The sequence below is a fragment of the Chrysochloris asiatica genome, unplaced genomic scaffold (assembly GCF_000296735.1).
Source record: "Chrysochloris asiatica unplaced genomic scaffold, ChrAsi1.0 scaffold00009, whole genome shotgun sequence".
Taxonomy (NCBI): Eukaryota; Metazoa; Chordata; class Mammalia; order Afrosoricida; family Chrysochloridae; genus Chrysochloris; species Chrysochloris asiatica.
Window position 1 is genome coordinate 15,550,061 of NW_006408527.1, and position 22,735 is coordinate 15,572,795.

The window sequence follows — 22,735 nt, forward strand, 5'->3', positions numbered from 1 at the left end:
CAACTTTTCTCCTGGAGGAAAGGGGCTGCCAAGGGCAGAATGATACGGGATGTTGGCTATGGAAGAAATGAAACCTTCTGTTACCCTTGCTTGTAGCTAGAAAAGCTTGCAAGGAACTTCTTAAGCATCTTTCCTTCAAGAAGGGACTCTGACTAAAGAGCAAATTGAGAACAGTCCTTATCTAAAACCGGAAAAGTGAATTCTGTGAAGGAGATGGTTCTCATGGCAACAGATCGCCCAATGGGGAACTGGGAGACTTCCTCCAAACCTTCCCAGGGTCCACTCATTGGCTAGAAAAGCTGGGGTGGGTATGGGGAGGGGAGAGTGGCTGCAATAATGGGCTCAAACATAGCAGCTTGACTGTGAGGAGGGTACAGGGCTGTTCTGTTTGTACACGGGGTGATGAGTCAGAATCAGCTTGACAACACTTAACAACAACAAATGCAATACTCAGCTTTGGTGGGGAAGGGAAGTGGTGGTTGGCTCCTGAAGTCGCATCAGGCAGGGTTCTGTGAGAGCTGACGAATCCAAATCCCTCCTGTGTAACTGGGAGGGAGACTTCAGAGAGTGGATTAGGGGTATGAACTGCAGCATCGAAACCTAAAAATGTATTTTATTTTGAAGTTGTGCTTTGGATTTTCCCCAATCCAACATCTGATGAGTGACAGTCTTAGGTTCATACAAAGCATCTCCAAGCATACATACAATATTCCAGTTATCAACACTATTTTTAAAGAATATACCATTTTACACAAATGTGACATAGGAGTCAGACGCCACAACATTGCAATTCCCTGGAAGACCTCATTTCTCTTCTGAACATGAATTACATCGACACCAGCCCTTCCAGTGGTCTGTTTGTCTTGTTGCTGGTATCATCTCTCTCCTCTTTTCCTTGGGGAGAAACCAGGGTGCCCTGAGGAGGTTGGCTGAGACCAGTGTTTCCAGTTTACAGGCTGCTGCTGGCTGCAAACTCCTGTGTTTTCCAAATTGGGATGCTGGTAGACCCACCCACCTCTTTCTCTCCCAAAGACTGACCCTTCAGAGTTCACACCAGGATGAGGATCCATGCCACAAGGGGCAGAGCAGGGTGTTTTGATGCATCACGCTGGTTTAGGCAGACATCACCGAGACTGGTCTCCCTAAAGCCCTGGGTGACCAGCTCCATTTGGCTTTGCGGTGTAATATCACAGTGTGCAGCCTGAATTCCAGTTGATTGCAATGAACTTGGCCGAGAAGGACTCTCTTGCTCTGGGTCCCTAGTCCTCTCGACAGGACCATCACACAGGTGCCAAGAGCACCGGAGATGGGGAAGACAACTCGGCTCCCAGGGGTGGGAGCTAAGACTTGGTTTCGTAGGTGACCACTCACACACTGTTCAGTTCATAATGCAAATCAACAGACAGACACAGATCAAGGGGATGTTGAACACAAGTCATGTGTAAGAAAGAAACAGAAATAAGGCCGGAAACAACAGACTAGGTTCCAAACTGTCATTAAGAAAGTTTTGCCTTTACTTTCTCAACAGGTGACTATGCTGGAGGGGATAGGCCAAGTATGGTTACCAATTTGATTAGTTGGATTAAGAAGAATGTTAAGTGAAGGATAGAAGTTTCATTTTTGGCCAAGGAAACACATCCTTGGGTAAGCATGTCCCCTGGTAGCTCAGGACCTGTGTAAGTCCAGGTGACAAGGCCACTAGGACAAACCGCTAACCCCAAGAACTCAAAGGACTTTGGGTTGCCTCTAATAGGCTGACTTCTTTCATGATACGAAGGCTTTAGTTCTCCTTTGAGCTCTTGGGATGGTTCCCCTCGTGTTCCAGAATACCTTTCTAGTTAGCAATTCCCCACAAAGCTCTTCTTTTCCTTCACACAGAATGGAAAATCTACCACTTTCCATGGATCCAACTACCAACTTCAAAATGCTGGTCCCAAACAGAGCTTCTAGCTCAAAGAAAAGAAAATTCAGAGGTCTCTGCCTAATGGCAACCCACCACCTCTCCTGACGTGTAGGAAACAATGAGGTACCGCTCTGAAACCAGAATTCACAGAGACATGAGGTTCAGTTGAACCCGAGTAGCTGCTTGAGACCTCTGAACCTGGCTTGTAAATCTCCCCAGCCCTGGCACAGCATGATGTTAGAGGAGACTAGTGGGCACCAGGTTTGGAAACCGGATTAAAGCAGAAAAGGACATCATTTGTGCCTTTGGGAGGGGATTCAGAAAAAGGCCAAAATATACATAATATTCTATTTCAGATTCTGGCCTTAGGAACACTTATGAGCTGTGGCATCAAAGCTCCCTTACTTGTTCTCGTTTGGAGAAAGATAGTGTCCCTTTCTAATCAAATGACGGCTAAGAGCCATCTATACTGGCCCCCCCAAAGAGACCTTGTATAATAACCAATATATATATAACCAAATTAAGGGGGTACATTTCGAATGAGTTTTCATTGGAGATCATTTTTGTGTTAGCACACTTGATTTTTTTTTTTTAATATATATGTATAGGATATTAAATTTTGTTTTAAGTGCCTAAAAAAGAAAAAGACCCATGTCTTACCTTTTTCAAATCTGCCATAAATAATAAAACCCTCTTAAGACTCTATCATAAAAGGAACCAGCTATAAAACTGTCTTATACAGGAAAATGTTCTAAATGGAAAACGGTCCATCAGAGACAAAGAACATCAAAAAATGTCTATACATTCAGAAAAACTTTAGAAGCTCCTTAATAAGACTGGTTTGCACTTCTAGAGGATGGAGAAAGGCAAAAGCAAACACTAGTGATCAATTCACATCAATAAAAAGAAGACAGAGAGAAAGTCCCAAGCCCCAAACAATGATAGGAGTGAGTCCCATCCTGCTAAACTTCACATAATGGAGAGATTTCAAAGGCTAGGTTCTCTGGCCCAGACAGAACAAGGGTTGTAACGGAAACAGCGACCTCTGGTGGCTCTCGTGTGAACTGCCACAATAACTTACAAAGAGACCAGGAGAGGCTGTACACATGCCAGAGACTAGAATAACCTACACGGTGTGTTCATGTTGTGTGTGTGTATAAAACAAAGAATGGACTATATATGATTCTCTATAATCAGTACCCAAAACAAGATGCCACTGAGAGTTGAATGTCAATAGCCAACCATGTGATCAAGGCAGCCCCAGTGCCTCCAGGGAACTGAGACTTGAGCCCACATCTTCATGGGCGTGCCTTGCCAGATTTCACAGTGACCTTATAGTGAGAACATCTACCTCTGGCTAACCTAAGGATGTATGTACTGTAGCTGGCTGGATTACCACGAACAGGGGAAGCAGAGGGCAGTGGGAAGGAATGGGAAGGGCGTCAATAGGGCGTCATTCTCCAGGTTTTGGGTGATAGGGAGGCTAATTTCTGCAAGAACAACTTAGAATCTAATTTTCAACTGAAGTCCCCAAGCTAGTTAAATAGGAAGATTTTAATAACAGTCTTTAAGTCCCTACAGTCCCCTTGTCTAGAACAATTAAATTACATCTCTCAGACAGTACAAGACTTGTCTGTGGGCTGTGGGGACGCTGATGAGTTGACAGCAGGGCCAGTGGCATTTGTTTTGGGGAAGACAGCGGGCTTGGGTCGGGTGGCTGGCGGTTTGACCGGGGCAGCCATCTTGACAGACTTGACAGGCCGGAAGGCGCAGGCGATGTCCCCAGCGGTGCTGGCGCTGCGCTGGAAGGCGGGCTCAGGGTCCTTGAGGAGCTGGGTGTGCAGGGGGCTGGAGGGCTCCGATGTGGGGGCGACCACTGGGGAGGTTTTGAGGGGCTCCAAGGTGTCCAGAACCACATCAGGGGTGTGCTTGACGCTGCTCTGCCGTTCTAGCTCCCGTAGCTCATTCAGGGCAGAGTTCATAGTAGCCTCAATATCCTGCAACACAGGAAGAGGAGGTGAGGCCCACACAGGCGATATCCCCCAAGGACCCCATTTCAATAACCAAACTATGAAGAAACCAACTTCAGGGAGTTGTCCAGATGATTTCAGTTGGTCAAAGTCCTTGAACATACTAAAGGCTTGGTATGTGGGGGAAAGGGCACAAAAGGATTTTCACTGTCATGGTTTTTTTTTAATGAGTAGCGCTGCTCTTGTGTACCAATGAGTCGATGGTGGCTCATAGTGACCCAACAGGACAGAGTAGAACTGGCCCATAGGGTTTCCACGGAAGCAGCTCAAGTTTTTTTCTTCTGCTGGATTTGAACTGCCAACCTTTCAGTTATCAGCTGAGCACTTCAACTACTGCACCACCAGGGCTCCTTAGGCAGTATATTGTTGTTGTTATGTGCTGTGGAGTCAGAACCAACTCATAGCGACCCTGTACAGGGTTTCTGAGGCTGTAAATCTTTACATGAGCAGAAAGCCTTATCTTTTTTACATGGAACAGCTGGTAGTTTCGAACTGCTGACCTTAAGGTTTGCAGCCCGATTCGTAACCACTACACTACCAGAGCTCCTTATAGTAGACATAACTTAACATGAGAAAGTCCTCACACTGTAGAGATACTGAAATCTTTTAGGATGACATGACACAAAATCCCGTGGGGAAGGGCAAGGTAGAAGGGATACGAGTGGGTCACAGCTGGGTAATGAATACATGGGTACTCACTATCCAATCTTCTCAACGTCTCTTTATGTTTGAAATTACAACATATTTTTGAACAGTAGATCTTTAGTTCTCTGGGACTTGAGGGCCAAAGGTCAAGGGGTCAGTTCTTCCTCCTCAAGGGCTCTCAAGGGCTGTGGGAAGGTTCGGTTGGAGCACCCTCCCTCTGAAGATTCATCAGGACCCTCTACCCCCATCAACTACTGGGAGTGTTCCACTTGAAGACACGGTTTCCTTCTACCCATCACCATGGGACAGAGGGGACCAAAGAGTGACCAGGAGGGGGAGCCAAAGCCCATGCAGGTGAATTACCCTCTTCCAGTCACAGTGGAACACTCCAGATCTGAGGAAAAAGCAGTCTGAGTTCAGGGGCTCAAGGGAGAACCAAAGACCCTTTGTATGCAAGCCAGCATCTTCTCAGAGAGACCTCCCAGCTCCCCCATCCCCTGCCCACTAATGTGTGTCTGGCACCCCTACACTACCAGAAGACACCTCTCTTGGAATTAGATTCACATTGAAAGATTGCCTGCCCCAAAGGTCCCTGGTTAAGGTTGCTTTGTCCTACAGAGTGAGGCATGCTTTTGGTTGGCAGTAATTCAATCTCACTCATCTCTACAATGTTCTCAAACCCTAAAAATGCTCAGGAAGAACTCCCTGGCTCTCCTCAGTCCCATGCTGCAGCTAGAGCTTGTCCCAGCTGTGTACAATACTATTAGCACCTGGCCAAGGAGGGTGCTGGGAGGATTCCCATGGTGCAAGGCAGGTGGCAGCCAAGAGCTTAATTAGAGGCACAGAAACAAAAGGCTAGCAAAGCAAGACATTTCAGGCCCATAGCTTAATACTGTGCTTGCCAGCAGAGCACCACAATTAAGCCAACAGAGACCATACTCAGCCTCTATCATCCCCTTGAAGACGGGGTGAAGAGAATCTCAACTCAGTTGAGATATGAGGACTACAGTGAGCCCTTCATTCCTACCTGGTCTAATGAAAATTATAGAGTTGGGAGAGACGTCTGAATGAACTGCTTGGAGTGGCCCCAGGAGTCGGATTTTTAGAGGTGGGGTTGGATCTCTAATGTTTGATGGAAAATAGAGAGTTGTCAGTGTGGCGCATGTATGGAAGGAAAAGCCTATCATCACAGGGCTCACCTCCTCCAAGGTACTGGAGACCTGGGCTAGAGATTCTTCTGGTACCTGAGCCCTTTCCTTTCCCAGCAACAGAGTATTTCTGGGCCTTCAAGACCAGGAGCAGATTGTTGATTGTCCACCCACCAGGGGCCAGGGACTTGCCTCAGGGAAATGGTATGACAGGGATGGGTTACATCTGAGCTTCAACCCTCTGGCAGCTTCACTGAAGTCTACCAGGTTCCAAGACCCAAAACTTGGGTTACAAGGATCTAAGTGGACTCTTATCAAAGTACTGAATTTGGAACAACTGTCTGTAAACATTATAACGGCCTCAGAAAACATCCAGTGGATAAGCAAGATGTCCGAACTCCTTGATTTTTTCTTCAGTTTCTTGAGGAGAGAACAGTCACATTGTTGGGAAAGCAGTCTTATCCATTCCAGATGTCCAACAGCCCCTGATCTCAGTTTATAGCATACAGAGCAACCTTCTGTTCTGAGTTCTGTGACAATCAGCCTGGGCTGCACTAAGCAGAGGGGACTCAGGCTAGGGGTCTGTCCAGGAGCCCCCAGTTACCTGTGCAATGACCTCTGGGTCCATGGGCCGATGGTTATTGAAGCTTTTTGACCTCCCTGCTGTCACCGTCTTCCGGATCTGGGGGCTGTCCAGCCGATTCTTCAGGGATGAGTGTCGGCTGATGGAGTTGAGGCTACCATGCCCACTGATGGAACACTTATCTGGCCCTTCCTTGGGGAGACTCTGGCTCATGATCGGCTGGGAGGAGGGGCGGCAGCTAGCCCCCACGCCCGGGGATGAGGAGTCAGTTAGGGGACTGCTCAACCCATGGCTCTCACTTCGAAATGTTTTCCGGATGCTCCCAGACTCTGGACGCTTCCTTTGCCTTCAATCACAAACAGAAAGGGCAGTGTGATCAGGGAGCCCTGGTTCTGAGGAAGCCAGGACGTGAGACAGAGGGGCAGGTTGGTGGCCCCCAGGAAATTCTGGAAGGAGAAGGACACAGAGCATGCTTGCTCCTCCGTTTCACCTTCCCTTGGTCTCTCCACGTCTGTTACCCCGCCACCCCCAGTCTGGACAAAGGAGAAATGGATACTTACTTGGAGGTTGTGAGTTTTGAATTCTTAAGATGTAAAGTGCTGTCAGGAAAAAACATCTGATTAAGTGAAAGTTTAGAGGGAGAAAGACCCATGGGAAGGCCCCCATCCATTGCCTGCTTTCAACAGAAACCAAACGTCCCAGGCAGAAGAAGGGTTGTCACCATCACCAAGGAGGTGGAGGATTGATGGGCAGAGAAATGCTGACTGGTCCCAAATTTAGCATGTTTCTTGGTCCTACTATAATGAGACTGTAATCATTTTGGACTCTGGTAAGAGGCTTATTCTGCAGATGTGAAATAGAATATATTTAAAAAGGACTCAATGTTACAGAATTAGGGTTGAGTTTGTGCATTTTCTTGGAATTTGAAAGTACGTTCTCATCCTAAAACATCTGAAGTGTTTCCACATTGGGTTAAACCTTGCTCTGGGTCACTGTTTCAGACCATTTAAGGCGCTCATATGGTATGGCTTGGCCCTTCCTTTGGGGTGGGGCCTCTAGTTATATGGGTGATGCTTACTGCTGAGTAATGTCATTTTCTGTTGGAATCAGATTGTACAAGAAGCAGTGGAACTTCTATTTTGGGATGGCAGCTGGGCAGCTCTGATCTTCAATCTATTAAGGGAGATTTGAGCTGAGGCAGGAGTAAGGTGCAGAACTCTGAGGAATCGAAGTAGGGCCAGTGTTGAAAGATCATCTTCATCCTGTTCAAAGGTGAAGTCTTGCTCATCTCTCCATGCCGGGACCTGGCCTAGAACCTGGTCCACAGCCGCTATTCCAGAAATGCATCTTCTCAACAGTTCTAGTTTTGAGAGTTCCAAGTGGAAAAAGGATGTCCCCAGTCTTACAAGACCCAGTCTGACCTCCCCTCTGCAGTCTTCCACAGGACCACTAACTCCCTCCCCTGCTCTTTCAGACCACCGATAGGACATATCGGACTGACCTTGTCAGGGTATGAGCTCTGAGACTACATCCTGTCGTATTCATTTCTGGATACATGGTGCATGGCATACAGTAGGTGTTTAATAAATGTGTAGAACTAGGAGGAAATGCCACATTCTAATAAAAAGAAGACCTTCAATGAGATGGATTGACACTGTGGCAGCAGCAATCGGCTCAAGTGTAACAACAATTATGAGAAGGGTGCAGAACTGGGAAGTGTTTCATTCTGCTGTGCATAGGGCGCTATGAGTCGGAACCAGCTTGACAGCACCTAGCAAGAACAACTCTTTGTTGATTTCCTTTTTCTGCTCAGGGCTGGCTGGCTGACTCACAAAGCTAAAGCTGCTGAAAAGACACATTTGTGGAGCAGCTGCTCTTGGCCTGGATGGGGGCAGGTCCTGGGGATGGAAAGATGAGGAAGATTTCCTGTTTTCAAGGAGCACTCAGTTTTGTAGGGGATCCAAGTGACAAGGAATACACACTACTACACAGCTACTCACAAGGCTTTGGGACTTAACGGAATAAAAGCAACTTAGTCAGGCCTGGAGACTCAGGGGTATCAAAAAGGCTTGCCCTAAGAGGTCCATCTTTGGCCTGAGTCTTGAAAGACGAGGAGGATTTGATCAAGACAGGAGTCAGCATGTGTGGAGGCAGGGAGGTGAGAGAGAACATGGCATCTTCAAGGAACTGAAGGAGCTTGGGGAAGTGAGATGTGGGAGTAATCGGTAAGGGCGAGGCCAAACATGCCCAAGGGCTGTAGCTCTCTTGCCCACTTGCTGGGGTCCACCAAAGAGGCTAAGGTGAAGGAGATTTGTCTTCCAAAGAATCATGGGAACCCTGACACCACTGAGCAAGGAGTTCATGGGAACCATCTTGATTTCCCATGAGGTTTTCATCTTTGGACTATTTCACGTATTACTTTCTCTGACTCCTTTGTATGAACGCATCAACTCTGATGACTTAAATGTCTATACCTGACGAATTATCTAACTCTCCCTCTACCAGACCTTGCTTTGGTTTCTGGTTTAATTATACGTTTCCAATCTTGAGATTACAGGCTTATAATTAACATGGGCTTGTAAATCAGGGGGAAAAAATGTGATTAATCCATAGTTACTTTTTACTAGCTTGCCCTCCTAGCTTAGAGGAAAATAAACAAAACCCTCTATCTCTTTTCTTATGGTCTGACTTCCATGACGACGGCAGTGAGTTCTGTGAGCTGAAGAAGAGATCTGACCAGTCTGAGGGTGAAAAGGATGGAAAACAGCCACGTGTCCCAACCACGCCCCTTTCTACCGCCTGGTTGGAAAAAAGCCAAGAGATCCAGGCGACCTGGTGTGGTTTAGAAACAACAAACATCTTTTATTCTCCTTCCAGTTTCAGTGCCCAGAGGCTATGGTTAACAGGTGTTCAATGTGCAAATCATTTCATTCCTCCAAAGCCAGAGGGGAATAAAAACTGTACATCATCTCCAATCCATATTCATCAGGACACCCTGGGGCTTGTCATCCTGCTGGCAGTGGGCCAACTTTCAGGGTCTGGCGGGAAGAGGTCTGTAGGCTTTGAGACTTGGTGTCTGGCCCCTTGAGATGAGATTAGTTCTCCAATAACCTGAATGTCTCTAGAGGAAGCAGCAGCACACTAGCCTGGAATCCCTCTAGACAGTCAGATCAGGTGTGTGGGCAGCGAAAACCCCAGGGTATTGCTAAAAGCCACAGTGAAAGCTGGAGGTCAGCGTCAAGAGCCTGCTGGACAGGAGTGGGGCTCTGCAAAGGGACTGGGTAGGGTGCAACAATACACTAACTAAAGCAACAGAAAAAACAAAAACTGGAAGTTCTTTCTATTGGTGCAAAAAGGGAGAATAAAAGGGAGCTAGGGGTTAGACCCTGAGTAACGAGTTCTGGAAAAAGCTTTCCTTAGGGAGACAGTGGTCTGTATTTCCCCCAGGAGTGGACACAGGACAGAGGCAGACACAAACCCATCATATGGAACTAAACCCCCCCAGGGATAACAGTACTCTGGGAGAAAGATGTGGCTGTCTGCTCCCGTACAGAGTTTACAGCCTCGGTAACCCCACAGGGCAGTTCTACTCTGTCCTACAGCGTCACTAGGGTCAGAATCCACTTGACGCAAGTGGGTTTGGCTTTTTGTTGTTGGTTTAGGGTAAAAGTAGCCTAGTGGCAGACACACAAGACTTTGGATCTCTGGACAGACCTGAGGCAAGGGGGGCATCAGAGACATGGTATGCGTAAGAGCTGGAAAAGAGGAAGCATCTCTGAGGAACAGTACGAACATGAGCTGCGTAAAAGGACCTTAAGATGGCCCGGAAGATCTGAGCTGACAGACACCACAGAAACACAGAGTAGACCCCCTTCCACAGCATGATGGCTGATAGCTGAAGAACCGGGCCTGTGGAGAGAACCTGCAGAAGCTTCCTCAGCCCTGTCTGCCTGGCGGCAGCACACACAAACCATGAGGCTGGGGGAGCCAGGTGCCCAGAGTGCAACACAGACACAGAGGGGGTTAGGCCAGAGGGTGAGGCTGGATGTGGCAAGTCATTCAGGGGAGCAGAAAATGAAAGGCGGCGCTTACTTGTTGATGTTTGCAAGATAAATATCAGCTACATGACCCCCACTGGGACAGCTGGCCCCCGCTCTGGCTGTCACCTTTTCTTCAGGTGGCTCAGAAATGACCTCAATCTCAGACTTGGGGCTGGACCTCTCCACGACACCGTCCTCGCTGGGGGAGAAGGGGCAGGCAGGCAGGGAAGAGGGAAAACAACAACAACACAAAAAGCAGTGTTAAATCGGCAAGATGGCCCCCCCGACACACACACACACACACACATACACGCGACCCCGCATGGCTCTGAGGCAGCAGCGACACTTGGCTAGGCTGGCTCTGGGGGACAGAGAGGCGAGAGAATCTAAGAGCCTAGGGATGGTAGTTTAAATACAAATAAATAATCCAACTGGGTACTGTGGGCTTCTCGGCTCCTCAGGAAAGTTCGGCTAGGGGGCATCTGGATTCGAGGCATCTGCCTTCTAGCCCACGCTGTTCTCCTGGGGCGGCTGTGCTGGGACCACCCTCCTGGAGAAGGAGGCGGCAGGTCCAGGCTGCTGTTTTATCTGCTGAGGTCCTGAGCATTGCCCAGTCAAGGTGGTCAGCTCTGTGGTGGCTCTGGAGAGGCCAGCGTGGAGGCCATGCTAGGTCGAAGTGCATCGAGCCCCCACTTAGAGCTTCCAGGCCGGTCCCAGTTCTCTCTCCACTGCTCTCCTGGCCCCTCTGGCTACTGATGACCGAGAAAGCCCCTTCTCTCCCACAATTCATCTTCTCTTGCTCCTGTGATGAAGTCATAATGCTAAATCTGGGAGGGTCTCCTGTCCACGCACAGCTCGCCACCAGGTTTGCGATGTTATCAACAGAGGGAGGATTCCCTGCAGAAGGAGTCGGGGAGAGACTGGGAGGGTGTAGACTCATTCAGGATATCAACCTTTAAAAAATAATATCAAGGGAAGGTCTAAAAACACGGACAGCATGGTTTCCAAGGGGAGGGCGTCAGGAGCAGTGGGGCAGGGAGGTAGGCTTGGGTTGCCCTGGAGACAACGCTTTACAAGTATGGAGACTGCCAGAGCATCTGATGAAATCTCCCTGGGACCTTGTTCCCTGATATCCTTTCCCAGCCTCTCTCCCATCTTTCCCTGAATCAGCCGCATCGGCATTAACAAAATTGGGTCATTTCTACAGGCTGCTTAAGCTAGATTTCTCCTAGAAATGTAGCTCATTAACTTTCATTTGCAAGTTTAAAAGAAACATCAGGCCCAAATGGCTGGGGTAAGCGTTAGCTGTATAAAGAAAGAAAAAAGACAGAAGAGCAAAAAATGTTTTCCTGATCCGATATGAAAGGGGATGTACGTGGTCAAATAGTAAGCATGCATTGTCACTCATCGGGTGTAAATGTGGATGAGCTCTGGTTGGCAGGTTTCTAAAACAACTAGGTCAGAGAGTGGTGTGCTGGAGGATGGAGGATGGAGAGATTTAAAAAAAGCAATTCTCCATTGAATCTGGAGGCCTTCAGAGCAAATGTATGGAGCTACAGGACCTTGTTGGCCTCCCCTGGGGGTTAGTCTCCCACATACTCTATGTTCCAGATATGAGGTCCACCCCTACAGGGCAGTCAGTGACCTCTAAAGGTGTCAAGGGCCCAACGTACGTGTCTTGGACCACGATGTACTGATGGGGGATGAGTCCGTCGATGCCATTGTGCCGGCCTTCCCACCAGTCGTCGGAAGCTCGCTGGTACAGCAGCAGGGATGCCCCCTTCTTGAAGGACAGCTCCCGGGCTGTCCGGCCCACGTAGTCAAACTTGGCAATGGCCTCAATGGGCTCACACTCTGAGAGGGGTGGGAAAGAAGGAAACACATGTTGTTGGCACCCACACACTCAGCAAACTGGGCAGAAAAGCCCTGTTAAAGGAACTTACAGTGGTGGGCAGATGGCCTAGTGTGAAACATAAGGGGTGGATGGTTTATAAAGCAGGTGATTCCCATGGAGACTGTGCCACTGCTCTGAAAGCATTTGCATGCTCTTCCTGTCCTTACTCATGCTGTTCCCTCTCTCTCACCTGCCTGATGAAACACACCAAGACACAACTCAAACATGTACCTTCCAAAGCTCTTTATTATTGTTAGGTGCCATCGAGTCAGTACCAACTCACAGCGACCCTATGCACAACGGAATGAAATGCTGCCTGGTCCTGGGCCAACCTCACAATTGTTGCCCGAGCCCACAGATGCTACCACTTTGCCAATCCAACTCACTGGGGGTCTTCCTCTTTATCTCTGACTCTCCACCTTACCAAACATGATATTCTTCTCCAGAGACTAACAATACATCAGGTCCCTCCTGACAATATGTCCGAAGTATGAGAGACGACGTTTGGCCATCCTGGCCTCTGAGAAGCACTCTGGCTGCACTTCTTCCAACACAGATTTGCTTTTTTTTTTTGGCAGCCCAAGGAACTTTCAGTATCATTAGAATTCCATGATATATTTTTATATATCACGTCATTTACATAAGAAAATCCTCGTGTGGTGCTGTGGGTTAATGCACTGCAAAGGCGGTTTGAACCACAAGGTAGGTGGTTCAAGCTCACTAGCTGCTCCTCGGAAACCTTATGCATTGGGACCGACTTGATGGTACTTAACAACAACAACAACGTCCTTTACAAATTTTTAGAATTTTTTTTCTTTTATTATTAAAAAAACTCTAAATTAATGAAAATGCATCCTATTTATTTTAGATGCATGTGCTCATTACCCCTAAAGACATGAGCTTTTCGACTTTATAAAGAGAAGATAATTTGTACAATCAACTTTTCAGAGAGCGAAATATGGAAATGTATTTTGCAATGAGTATAGTCCTGGTGTGGCGCTGTGGGTTAATACACGAGACTGCAAAGCCGTTTGAACCGCAAGGTCGGCAGTTCAAGCTTACCAGTAGCTCCTTGGGAACCCTATACAGGGTCGCTATGGGTCAGAAACAACTCGATGGCACTTAACAATAACAACAGCAACATATGGGTAAATATGCATGGGAGATTTGAAAAATTCAGGTAGGATGCATCTTTACTTTTGTGTGTATTTCTATCTCTTCATCTGGAAAATGAAGAGAACAAAAATGCCTCTTCTATGCTACTGATTGTTGTTGTTATGTGCCGTGGAGTCAGTTCTGACTCATAGTGACCCTGCACAGGGTTTCCGAGGCTGTAAATCTTTACGGGAGCAGAAAGCCTCATCTTTCTCCCACGGAACAGCTGGTAGTTTCGAACTGCTGACCCTGACGTTAGCAGCCCGATTTATAATCACTACGCTACCAGAGCTCCTTATTCTACTGATATGAGGAGTCAATTAATTATAATTTGTAAAAGTACCTGGCCCACAGTAAGTGCTATATGAGCATCATTCATTGTTGCTATTACTATTAGTATGTCTTCTAGGTGGAGGCAGAAATCAGACAGTGAAGAGAAGGTTCACAGAAACCTGAGCCTCAGGATGTAGTCCATGAAAAAAAAAAGTGATGTATTTGACTAATACTGGTAAAATGTATTCAGTTTATAAATAGTAGCACATTGTTTAAGTTTGCCCAAATAACTTTTTAGGTAGTAGAGAGTGTTGTTGAGTGCCGTTGAGTAAGTCGGGTTTCCGAGGAGCAGCTGGTGGGTTTGAACCGCTGATCTTATGGTTCAAACCGATCTTCCGTGCCAAACAAAACCATGCTTAGATAGTCCTGGCTGGAGAGTCTGCACCCTGAACCAGTATGGCTGGAGAACTTACAGTGGTGGCAGACGGCCTAGTGTGAAACAGAAGCCGTGGAGGGTCTATAAAATAGGAGTCGAGCAGAGAATTGGGAAAAAACTTGGCTTTTGATCCCCATCTAAAATATCCCAATCTCAGTTTTGTTCAACCTTGGTTCTGTAACTTGACCTTTCTGAATGTCATTATTTTCTCAGCTATGAAAGAGAGGTCATATCTGTTGGACCCATCACAAAGTAATACGAGTTTCCCAAATTCATCTACTCCCCTTTCTAAAAGGTAGCAAATTATCAGACTGATCCTTCTGACATCACGGCTGAAATAAGCAGTGCTGATTTTGTTCTCCTTTAAAAGCTGGTCTGGAACTGCAGAATTCATAGCAAGGTAGAGAAAGCTCCACAGGCTATGCCATTTTGTTCTGGTGCCCAGAAAATTCTGAGGCCCCTTGTCAGCTGCTAAAGCTTCCAGAGACCAGGAATGGAGGTGGGAACCGTTGGAAGGAGGGAAAAATATGCTGGCTGGACAGACGCTAATAAATCACGGGCACTGCCGAGGGGCCTGCAGATGACAGCTAAGCAGTCCACCTCTGGATGCTCACGGCCAGCCTGCTCAGCACTCCCATGGCTGTATTTTGGAAAAGGTTACTTTTACCAGTCAGCGTGAAAGCATGTGGTTTCTGCATCCTGATTCCTGCTCCCCTCTCACTTGCTTCTGATGAGTTCTTGGCACCCAAGCTTCCCTATCCCCCGGACTAACTGCTTTTCAAATGAGCTCTCCTTGGCTTTAGTCTCTAGCTACCTGACAGGGATCTGGGCTGTGAGAGGGTACTGGGCATCAAGCTGGTCTCAGACTAGACAAGGAGCTAGGAGGTGAACGAGTCACAGGTAGTTGGAGCAGGAAGGTTGAAGGGCGGAGGTCTAGTGCCTCAAAACTCTAGTTGAATACAGAGACCATTCTCAAGCTACTTGAGAGGGTGGGCTGTCTCTTCAAGAAAGGGAAGGCCTGAAGGTGAGGTTATTGCTGGGCAGGAGCATAGGCTATAACCACTTCCTCCACTTCAAGACCCAGGAAACCCCACTGACCAGAAAGAAGGGCTCATACCATCATCGCTCATGTGGGGCTCTGTGGTTACATCCTGGGTTGAGTCTTCAGCCGAGGTAGTCTCTCCGTGAGGGCTATCACTGAAACAGAAGCAAGAGTGGCCAGGCCATCAGACTTTGGTTTATGGAATTTTTGTCTACCCCTCCAAAGTCTCCGTGGAGCAAGGGCATGGAATCTATCTTATTGCAATGCTCTAATTGCATACAACAAACAAATAAATGCTTAGAATGAAAGAGAAGGTTCTACAGGTACCCTGGGCTACTTTCTGGCACAAAAATGATTTGAGACTCTCTTGAGACAATGGGAAGACCCTCTCACTGAACTTACCAAGTAAATTCTTTAGAAAATACAGAACTTAACTCCTCAAAGGCTGGTTGTCTCTGTGAAGTATGTAGGCTTCCTGGTTCTTGAGAAGGAAAGGTGGTGGGAGGGTAATACTGGGCTTTTAGCAGCAGATACACCTGGATCTTCAAGTCAGCTTTGATACTTGGTAGCTTTGTGTTCATGGGCAAATTACTTAATCTCTGTACGCCTCAGTTGCCTAATCTATAAATTGAAGTGAATCTATTTATCTCACAGAGCTGTGTGAGGCAGCAATGAAATGACTGACCAAAAAGTTTCGCACAGAAGGGGTTCTTAATAAATGTTCCTTTCCTTCTTCCTCGAAGCTTCTTGACTGATGAAAAAGTGAGAGAGGAGTCAGAGGGCTGAGGTGAAATAAGACAGGCGAAGAAGGATCTGCTGCGGGCTAGACTCGACAGGAGAAAGGGGATGGAGGCTCGATCAAGTCCTTGAAAAAAAAAAAAAAAAAAGTATGGAGTCTGAAAACAACCAGGAAAGAGAATTGAGAAAAGACTGGCAAGTTATTAGGAACTTGAATAGTAGACCTGGTGTGGTGCTGAAGGATAAGCAAGGGACTGCTAACTGCAAAGCTGGCATTTCAAACACACCAGCCACTCCCTGGAAGCCCTATAGATGGTTGCTATGAGTTAGAACCAATTCAACAACACTTAACAACAACAGTAGACCAAGCCTTAGGCCTATCCCCAGCGCTACCCCTAACCCTAACCCTAGCCCTATTCTAAATCTGAACTTAACCCTAATTTAGACCTAGCTCTAGGCCTAGCCTTAGCCTAACCCCTAACTCTAAAGCCCAACCCTAAACCTAATATTAACTCCTACCACCCCTAACCACTACTAGCCCTAGCCCCTAACCTTGATATATATCATAAGCCCTAAAACCTAACCCTATCCCTAGCACTACATCAGATCCTAGATCGGACCTAACACAACACTTAACCCTAACCTTAACCCATAAACTTATCCCTAAGCCCTAATGCTAAACAGAAGACAGGCACTATGACTATTGTTAAAGCCCATTCTAGTCTTAGAACGTTATGCATCTTCTATTTCACAACCTCATTCTCAGCAACATCCATTAGGCCCACTGACACCTGAGCTCTCAGAAGCAGGTAGACCTAGAAAGCAGAGCTCCAGTCTCAGGCTGGTTTGTGTTGTTAGGTGTCATCGAGTCAGCACCGACCCATAGCGACCTTATGCACAGCAGAACGAAACAATGCCCAATCCTGGGCCAACCTCACTACTGTTGCCACGCTTGAGTCCATCGATGCTGCCACTTGGTCAATCCATCTGGTTGGGGGTCTTCCTCTTTTTCTCTGACCCTCCACCTTACCATACTGATATCCTTCCCCAGCGACTGGTCCCTCCTGATAATATGTCTGAAGTATGAGCGATGGAGTTTGGCCATCTTGGCCTCCAAGGAGCACTGTGGCTGCACTTCTTCCAAAACGGATCTGTTGGTTCTTTTGGCAGCCCATCGCATTTAAAATATTCTCCTCATATCTGTTGGACACATCACAAAGTAATAACTCAAAAGCATCAATTCTTCTATGGTCTTCCTTATTCACTGTCCAGCTTTCGCATGCATATGAGGTTATTGAAAATACCATGGCTTGGGTCAGGCGCACCTTAGTCCTCAAGCTGACATCTTTGCTCTTCAACACTTTAAAAACGTCTTGTGCAGCAGATTTGCCTAATGCAATACGTCATTTGATTTCTTGACTGCGGCTTCCTCGAGTGTTGATAGTTGATCCAAGAAGAATAGGGGCTGGTAGGGTAGTAAAATGGGGTTTTCTTCTCTTCTCTAGTGTTGCAGGGTGGCCAAATAGCCCTAAGCAACCCTTTCCCTGGCCAATCTGTTCACTCTACACTGTTCTTGCTACCCATCCCTTACTGCTTTCACTGGTCTTACTCACTGCTCCCTTCCCAAAGGAAGAAAACAACATGGAAACCTTCAGAGTGGATATGAATCGAGTGATCAGATGACTCTTGATCCTTGGCTGCTTCTGGTCTGAGGCCCCGGGGCCTCTTACCCATCCTGTGCTCGTAATATTTCCTGACTAATGGTTGTGTCTGATGCACAACAAACATAGTGTGGCTAGGGAGATTACCTTGGTGAAAACTGGAGAAAGGTGCTCACTTTCCCCTGCCTTTGTGGACCACATCCCTCTGGGACTCTCCTCCACTGGGCTGTGGGGACTCTGTATCTTAAGGAACCTACTGGAGCCCACAGTGGCTTGAAATTTGGAAAGTGAAGGTAGTAGACTTTCTGCCCAACTTTAGAAGAAAGGTAAAGCAGGAATTGGGACCACTATCCCAAAACTCCTCAATGGTTGAATCACTCATACAAACAGGAAAATCAAATTTCTGGGTCACCTGCATAAAAACAGTTCCCTGGAGCTTATGAGCCTGTAGGTAGAGACCTGAAATGTCCAATAACTTCCCCATCACCACCCACCATCTGTCAATGACAAAAGCTCTCTCTCCAAGCTTACAAACCTACGTTTTTCCAGCTCTGACCCAGATGCTGGGATCTGCAATACAGCAGAGAACAGTAAACCCACAGATCCACAGACACATGAATATAATTTTCCTTACTCTTTGGGTAGGGGCCCCTTCTGTAGGGATCAGGGAAAAGCATAGAGCAATTGACTTCTAATTAAGTAAACAACCTCCCCTGTCCCCCATACCTCCGTCGATAGCAACAAACTGGCAGAATTGGTTCCAGATGTTGAATTCAGACAGAATCTGATTTAAACTGGCGAATGCTTCCAACTCAGGCTGAAACACCATTTAGTGGGAGAGCGGAGGAGGTAAGGGGCTTCAGGAAGTTAAAGAGGGAGACGGTTGCCTTTGTGGTTAGTGGGAAGTGGCAATGCAGGTGGTACCATGTGGGTACCACCACATGGTACCACCTGCATGTGGGTTAGGCGATGGTGTCGTGTATCAAGAGACAAGATTGGGGTTGGAATCCTTTTCACTGGGGTGACTCAAAAGATGATGTCACTGGCCTCTCTCTGGGTTGTAGTGACTTCATATGCTGACTTTGTTGAAGAAAAATGTGCCCTAGGGATTCCTTTTAGACCGCCATTCCCCAACTATGGTCATGAAGAACCTTGCGCTACAGAATGCATTCTCACTTCAGAGGGAGACTAGTGCCTAACCAGCTGAAAACAGAGCTCTCCCCACTCATTCTCTTCACAAATTTTTGAAGTCATTTTAAACACTCATCTTACAAATTCAGTCAAGAAATGATTCTCCGTGTCTAAGTTCTTCCCAGGTACAGCAAAATTCCCTCGGATCTTCTCTCACAGGACACAGCACGGAGCAGCCCGTGAAGTACTTGACGAATGAACAGCAGTTCTATATACAACTTTATTGACTTTCCTCTCTCCGAGATTATTAATGTTACTACAACTGCTCTTGTCACCATCTTTCAGAATGATCCTTCACCATTCAGGGCCCATAAAGAAGGGAGGTGACATGATGCGGCATCAGCTCTGTGGGGTGAAGGAAGGTGGTGACTGCTGACACCACTTCTACATCCTGGCCGCCTGAGAAGCCATAAGTAGGAGGATGTGAGGATCCGGGTGCTGTTCCCTTTGGCTTTTGCTTGGCCATCTGTCCAGTGTATGTTGGTGATTCTCTCCCCTCCTCCCGCCCCAAGCCCCTTACCAATAATCCTCCATGCTTCCTCCTCTGCTGTAGACAGGGCCCTCCAGCTCCCTGGCGTTTTGGAAGATATTCTCATGCTGGATGATGATGGTTTTGATCAGCTCATTCACATGGGCTTGGCAGGACACCTGGTCATGGCCCTCAGGCACTGACATCAGCGAGGGCCCGAAGCAGATGGCGAGGTTGTAGGGGTCCATCATGTTGTCTTCACTGAACTGTGATAAACTGGAAGAGAAGGGGAAGGGGACAAGCAGGAAAGTACTTGCATGAATGCCCAGAAAACACATTCACAGGAGGCGCTGCCAAGAGCAAAAGCAGAAGGTTCACAAACTGCCACCTGCCTACCAGGACTTCAGAGCCCTTCCAGAAAGCAGAGTCGGAAGAAAGAATGACCACTACGGTGACCACTCAGGAGCCAGGGAAAGGCAAAGTGGAGGTGCCCAGTCCACTCCATCCTGGTGAGACAGAAGCAGACTTGACTCATTGGAGTCTAACCCCACTGCTTTCTCCAGTTATCCTTTCAAACCCTACTTGCCATCCATCCATCAAATCTATTCTGCAGAGCCGGGTAGCGCTCCATAGGCCAGCCCACTAAGCTGACCGACGTGGACCCTCAGGCTGCCCTGCCCCAGTAATTATATGGTCAAAACACATAGGCATTAAAAAAAAACCCAAAACAACTGATTAGCTTTTGTATGCCATCAAGCCAGTGAATTTCTTTCTAGAAGAGTGAATGCAGTTGTTTTTCATTCTCATAATACCCTCTTCTATTGTAGTATGCAGGATTTATTCAGGAAAAGGTCAGCATGCTGTTTAGCTTCTGCTTGGACTTTTTCTGGATGCAAACTTCATCACTGGGTATTTATTTATTCTGGGAACGTCTCCTCAGCTAGCAGGCCCACCTCCAACCTGGCCAAGGACCTAAACCCACCAATAAACCACTGTTCCCATTGTGTACCATTGGTGCAGGTGTAGAGGGATGGGTTAGCACTAGGTATATCCTCCCACCTGGCCTCAGAGCTGTCATTTTGCTAAGGAGTTCTGTCCTGCTCATGGCATCAGCATCAGGAGTCCTCAGCACCTGATTCTGACAGAACCGGAGAAGAACCCAGAGCCTTTTGATGCTAAATTAGAAGCCTGGGACTGTGTGGCTGTACTTCAGAAAGGGGCACACTTTATTGCTAGTGTACCCCAAATTCAGACTCATATCACCATGCTGGTTTCTCTCCAATTCTGTGGTCCTCTCCTCTACTGGGGATTCTGATCTGTACCCTGTTACCTAGACGGTCAGTCACTGCAGGGAATGCGTAGTGGACATGAACAGGGTGGGACATGAACAACTGCTCTGAGGAAGAAGGGTTGAGGATCACTGTTCTACAGGACCTAGAATCAAATACAGATGAAGCCCACGAGGAGCAAGGCCAAAGAACTCAATGGCTGGATTGCTTCACATGATTTTTCAAGATTTAATGTTACAATCTGTTCCTCGCTCCTCAGTTACAAGGAAGCAGGACTTTTTAAAAGGCTGGGAGAAGTTTTAGAAGATTCCTTGGTTAAATTAAAATTGGAAAGAAAAAGGAGAGAGAAATACTGTGGAAACCTTGGGATGGGCAACAGAAGACATGAGGTGACCCAAGTCTACAGCTCTGGTTAACCCCCACAGTTGGTCAATTTCTAGTGTCATGAAGGGACAAAGATGGAGGAAGAGCCTGTTTCTTTAATGAGATCTGACAATGGATTGGGAAATTAGTAGAAGAAACCCAGCAGTTTTTGGAAAGCTTATTAGTCAAAAGGAAACAAACTCCAGCCATGAGAGATCCTAGTTAAGATTTGAAGGAAGATGAGAAACCTTGCCAAGCATATGAAGGTAATTCCTTGGTGGGTACCACGGCCAGCACCGGAAGGAAGACACAGCTTCAGGGCCTGTGTTTGCAAGGGTTCAAGTCCATTTCCTTACTCTCATGAAACATAGACAAAGATCTTCTACTCTTCCAATTTACAATGGGAACACCCAGGTTTAGGGTCTAAACCCGTAGTACTGAACCTATGTGGGGACGACAAACTCCTTCAAGAATCTGACAAAAGTGGAACTCTCTACTTGGAAAAATTCATATATGTGCATATATGAATGCACATAATTTTGTAAAAAATGTACGGTGTTAATAACTCTTAGGAACCCTGGAGGTTGTACGCAGTATAAGACCTCAAACACTGGACTTTAATTTGGAAAGAAATGCCTATAATGTATATACTATTCATAGCTTCCTCTTTAGCTGTCTCTTCTAAGAGTTGCACTATATTTTAGTCTAATTGCTTTGAATGAATCATTTTTGTGTATCCTAAAACATTCAGCATAGAGAGTGGCTATGAGTTGGAAAGGATTTGATAGGTTTGGGTGTTTTTTGTTAGTCGTTAGGAGTATAGGCTCTTTTGGAGAATACTGGGCTGGAAAACTTGTTTATCATCATGCACTTCGATGGGCTTTGCAATTTTCAATGATGTGCATTTGTCTCCACGATCAAATTAAGTATGAAAAAAATTAAAACGTTCCATAAATTTAGAGTGAAATACACCTGGTTTTAAGTCCTAGCTCCATTGCTTATGAATTAGTACGGCTTTGTCCTAGTTCCCTGCTTCCTCCAGTGTAAAATGAGAACAATAATAATATATTTATGGAACTAGTCTGAAGATTAAATGAGATCATATATGTAGAGCATTTAGCACCGTGCCTGGCACACAGCTGGCGTTTACATTTTTTCCCTGAATTATAATATCCTGGTTGCTTCTTGAAGGAGCCCTGGTGGTGCTGTGGGCTAGGTACTGGGTTGCTAACTGCAAGGTCAGCAGTTCAAACCCTCTAGCTGCTTCACAATGAAAAGATGAGTCTGTCTGCTCTCATAAAGATTTAGTCTCATAAAGCAGTCTACACAAGGCTGCTATGAGTTAGACTGGACTTGATGGCAGTGGGCTTTTTTGGTTGATTCTTGATACAGAATTCTCGATTCTAGGCAGGAAATGGAAGGCAGGGCTGCCAACATTTGGCAGTGATTAATTTACAGGAATCTATCTATGCTCTTCCCCCAAAAGGCCTTGTCTAGTCAGCTGAGGGCTCTAGGTCCTAAAATCAAAAGCACATATCCTCAAGGAGAGCACATAGCTTTGGACAGGCTGTTTTAAATACATGACATTTCACTTAAAAACTTTCCACTTCATAGACCCCAGGGACTTGATTTGGCAACAACCAACAGACTCGAGGTAAGCTATTATGTGCACCAGAGTTGATATGATATTTGAAAGGAATAGAGAAAGGCCATTATTTACCAGGACCCCAGGCTCACTCCCACGGATGAGACTCCATCAGGCTTTAAAGCCTCTCATGACAGGAGACGTCACAATTTCCCCTATAAATTCACACTACAGTGGCCTTCAGCCTGTGTCCCCAAAGGGTTCTCCAAGAGACAGTAAGTGAAAGGTAA

The 22,735-nt window shown here is 46.7% G+C and overlaps 1 protein-coding gene across 3 annotated transcripts in view; it reads right to left on the bottom strand.

The window, feature by feature from the left end:
• Positions 1 to 586: 586 nt before the first annotated feature.
• SRGAP2 (SLIT-ROBO Rho GTPase activating protein 2) overlaps positions 587 to 22,735 on the bottom strand; it is a 324,371-nt gene continuing 302,222 nt past the window's right edge. For 2 of the 3 annotated variants that reach the window (XM_006834068.1, XM_006834067.1), the window contains exons 17-22: positions 19,260 to 19,484; positions 15,225 to 15,304; positions 12,023 to 12,203; positions 10,402 to 10,548; positions 6,331 to 6,655; positions 587 to 3,900 (exon numbers count right to left, since the gene is read on the bottom strand). In XM_006834068.1, the coding sequence (XP_006834131.1) occupies positions 3,517 to 3,900; positions 6,331 to 6,655; positions 10,402 to 10,548; positions 12,023 to 12,203; positions 15,225 to 15,304; positions 19,260 to 19,484 (1,342 nt within the window). In that variant the 3' untranslated portion in view covers positions 587 to 3,516. Of the gene's footprint in view, positions 3,901 to 6,330; positions 6,656 to 10,401; positions 10,549 to 10,751; positions 11,303 to 12,022; positions 12,204 to 15,224; positions 15,305 to 19,259; positions 19,485 to 22,735 lie in introns of those variants that run through there. The other variant, XM_006834069.1, reaches the window with a different exon arrangement.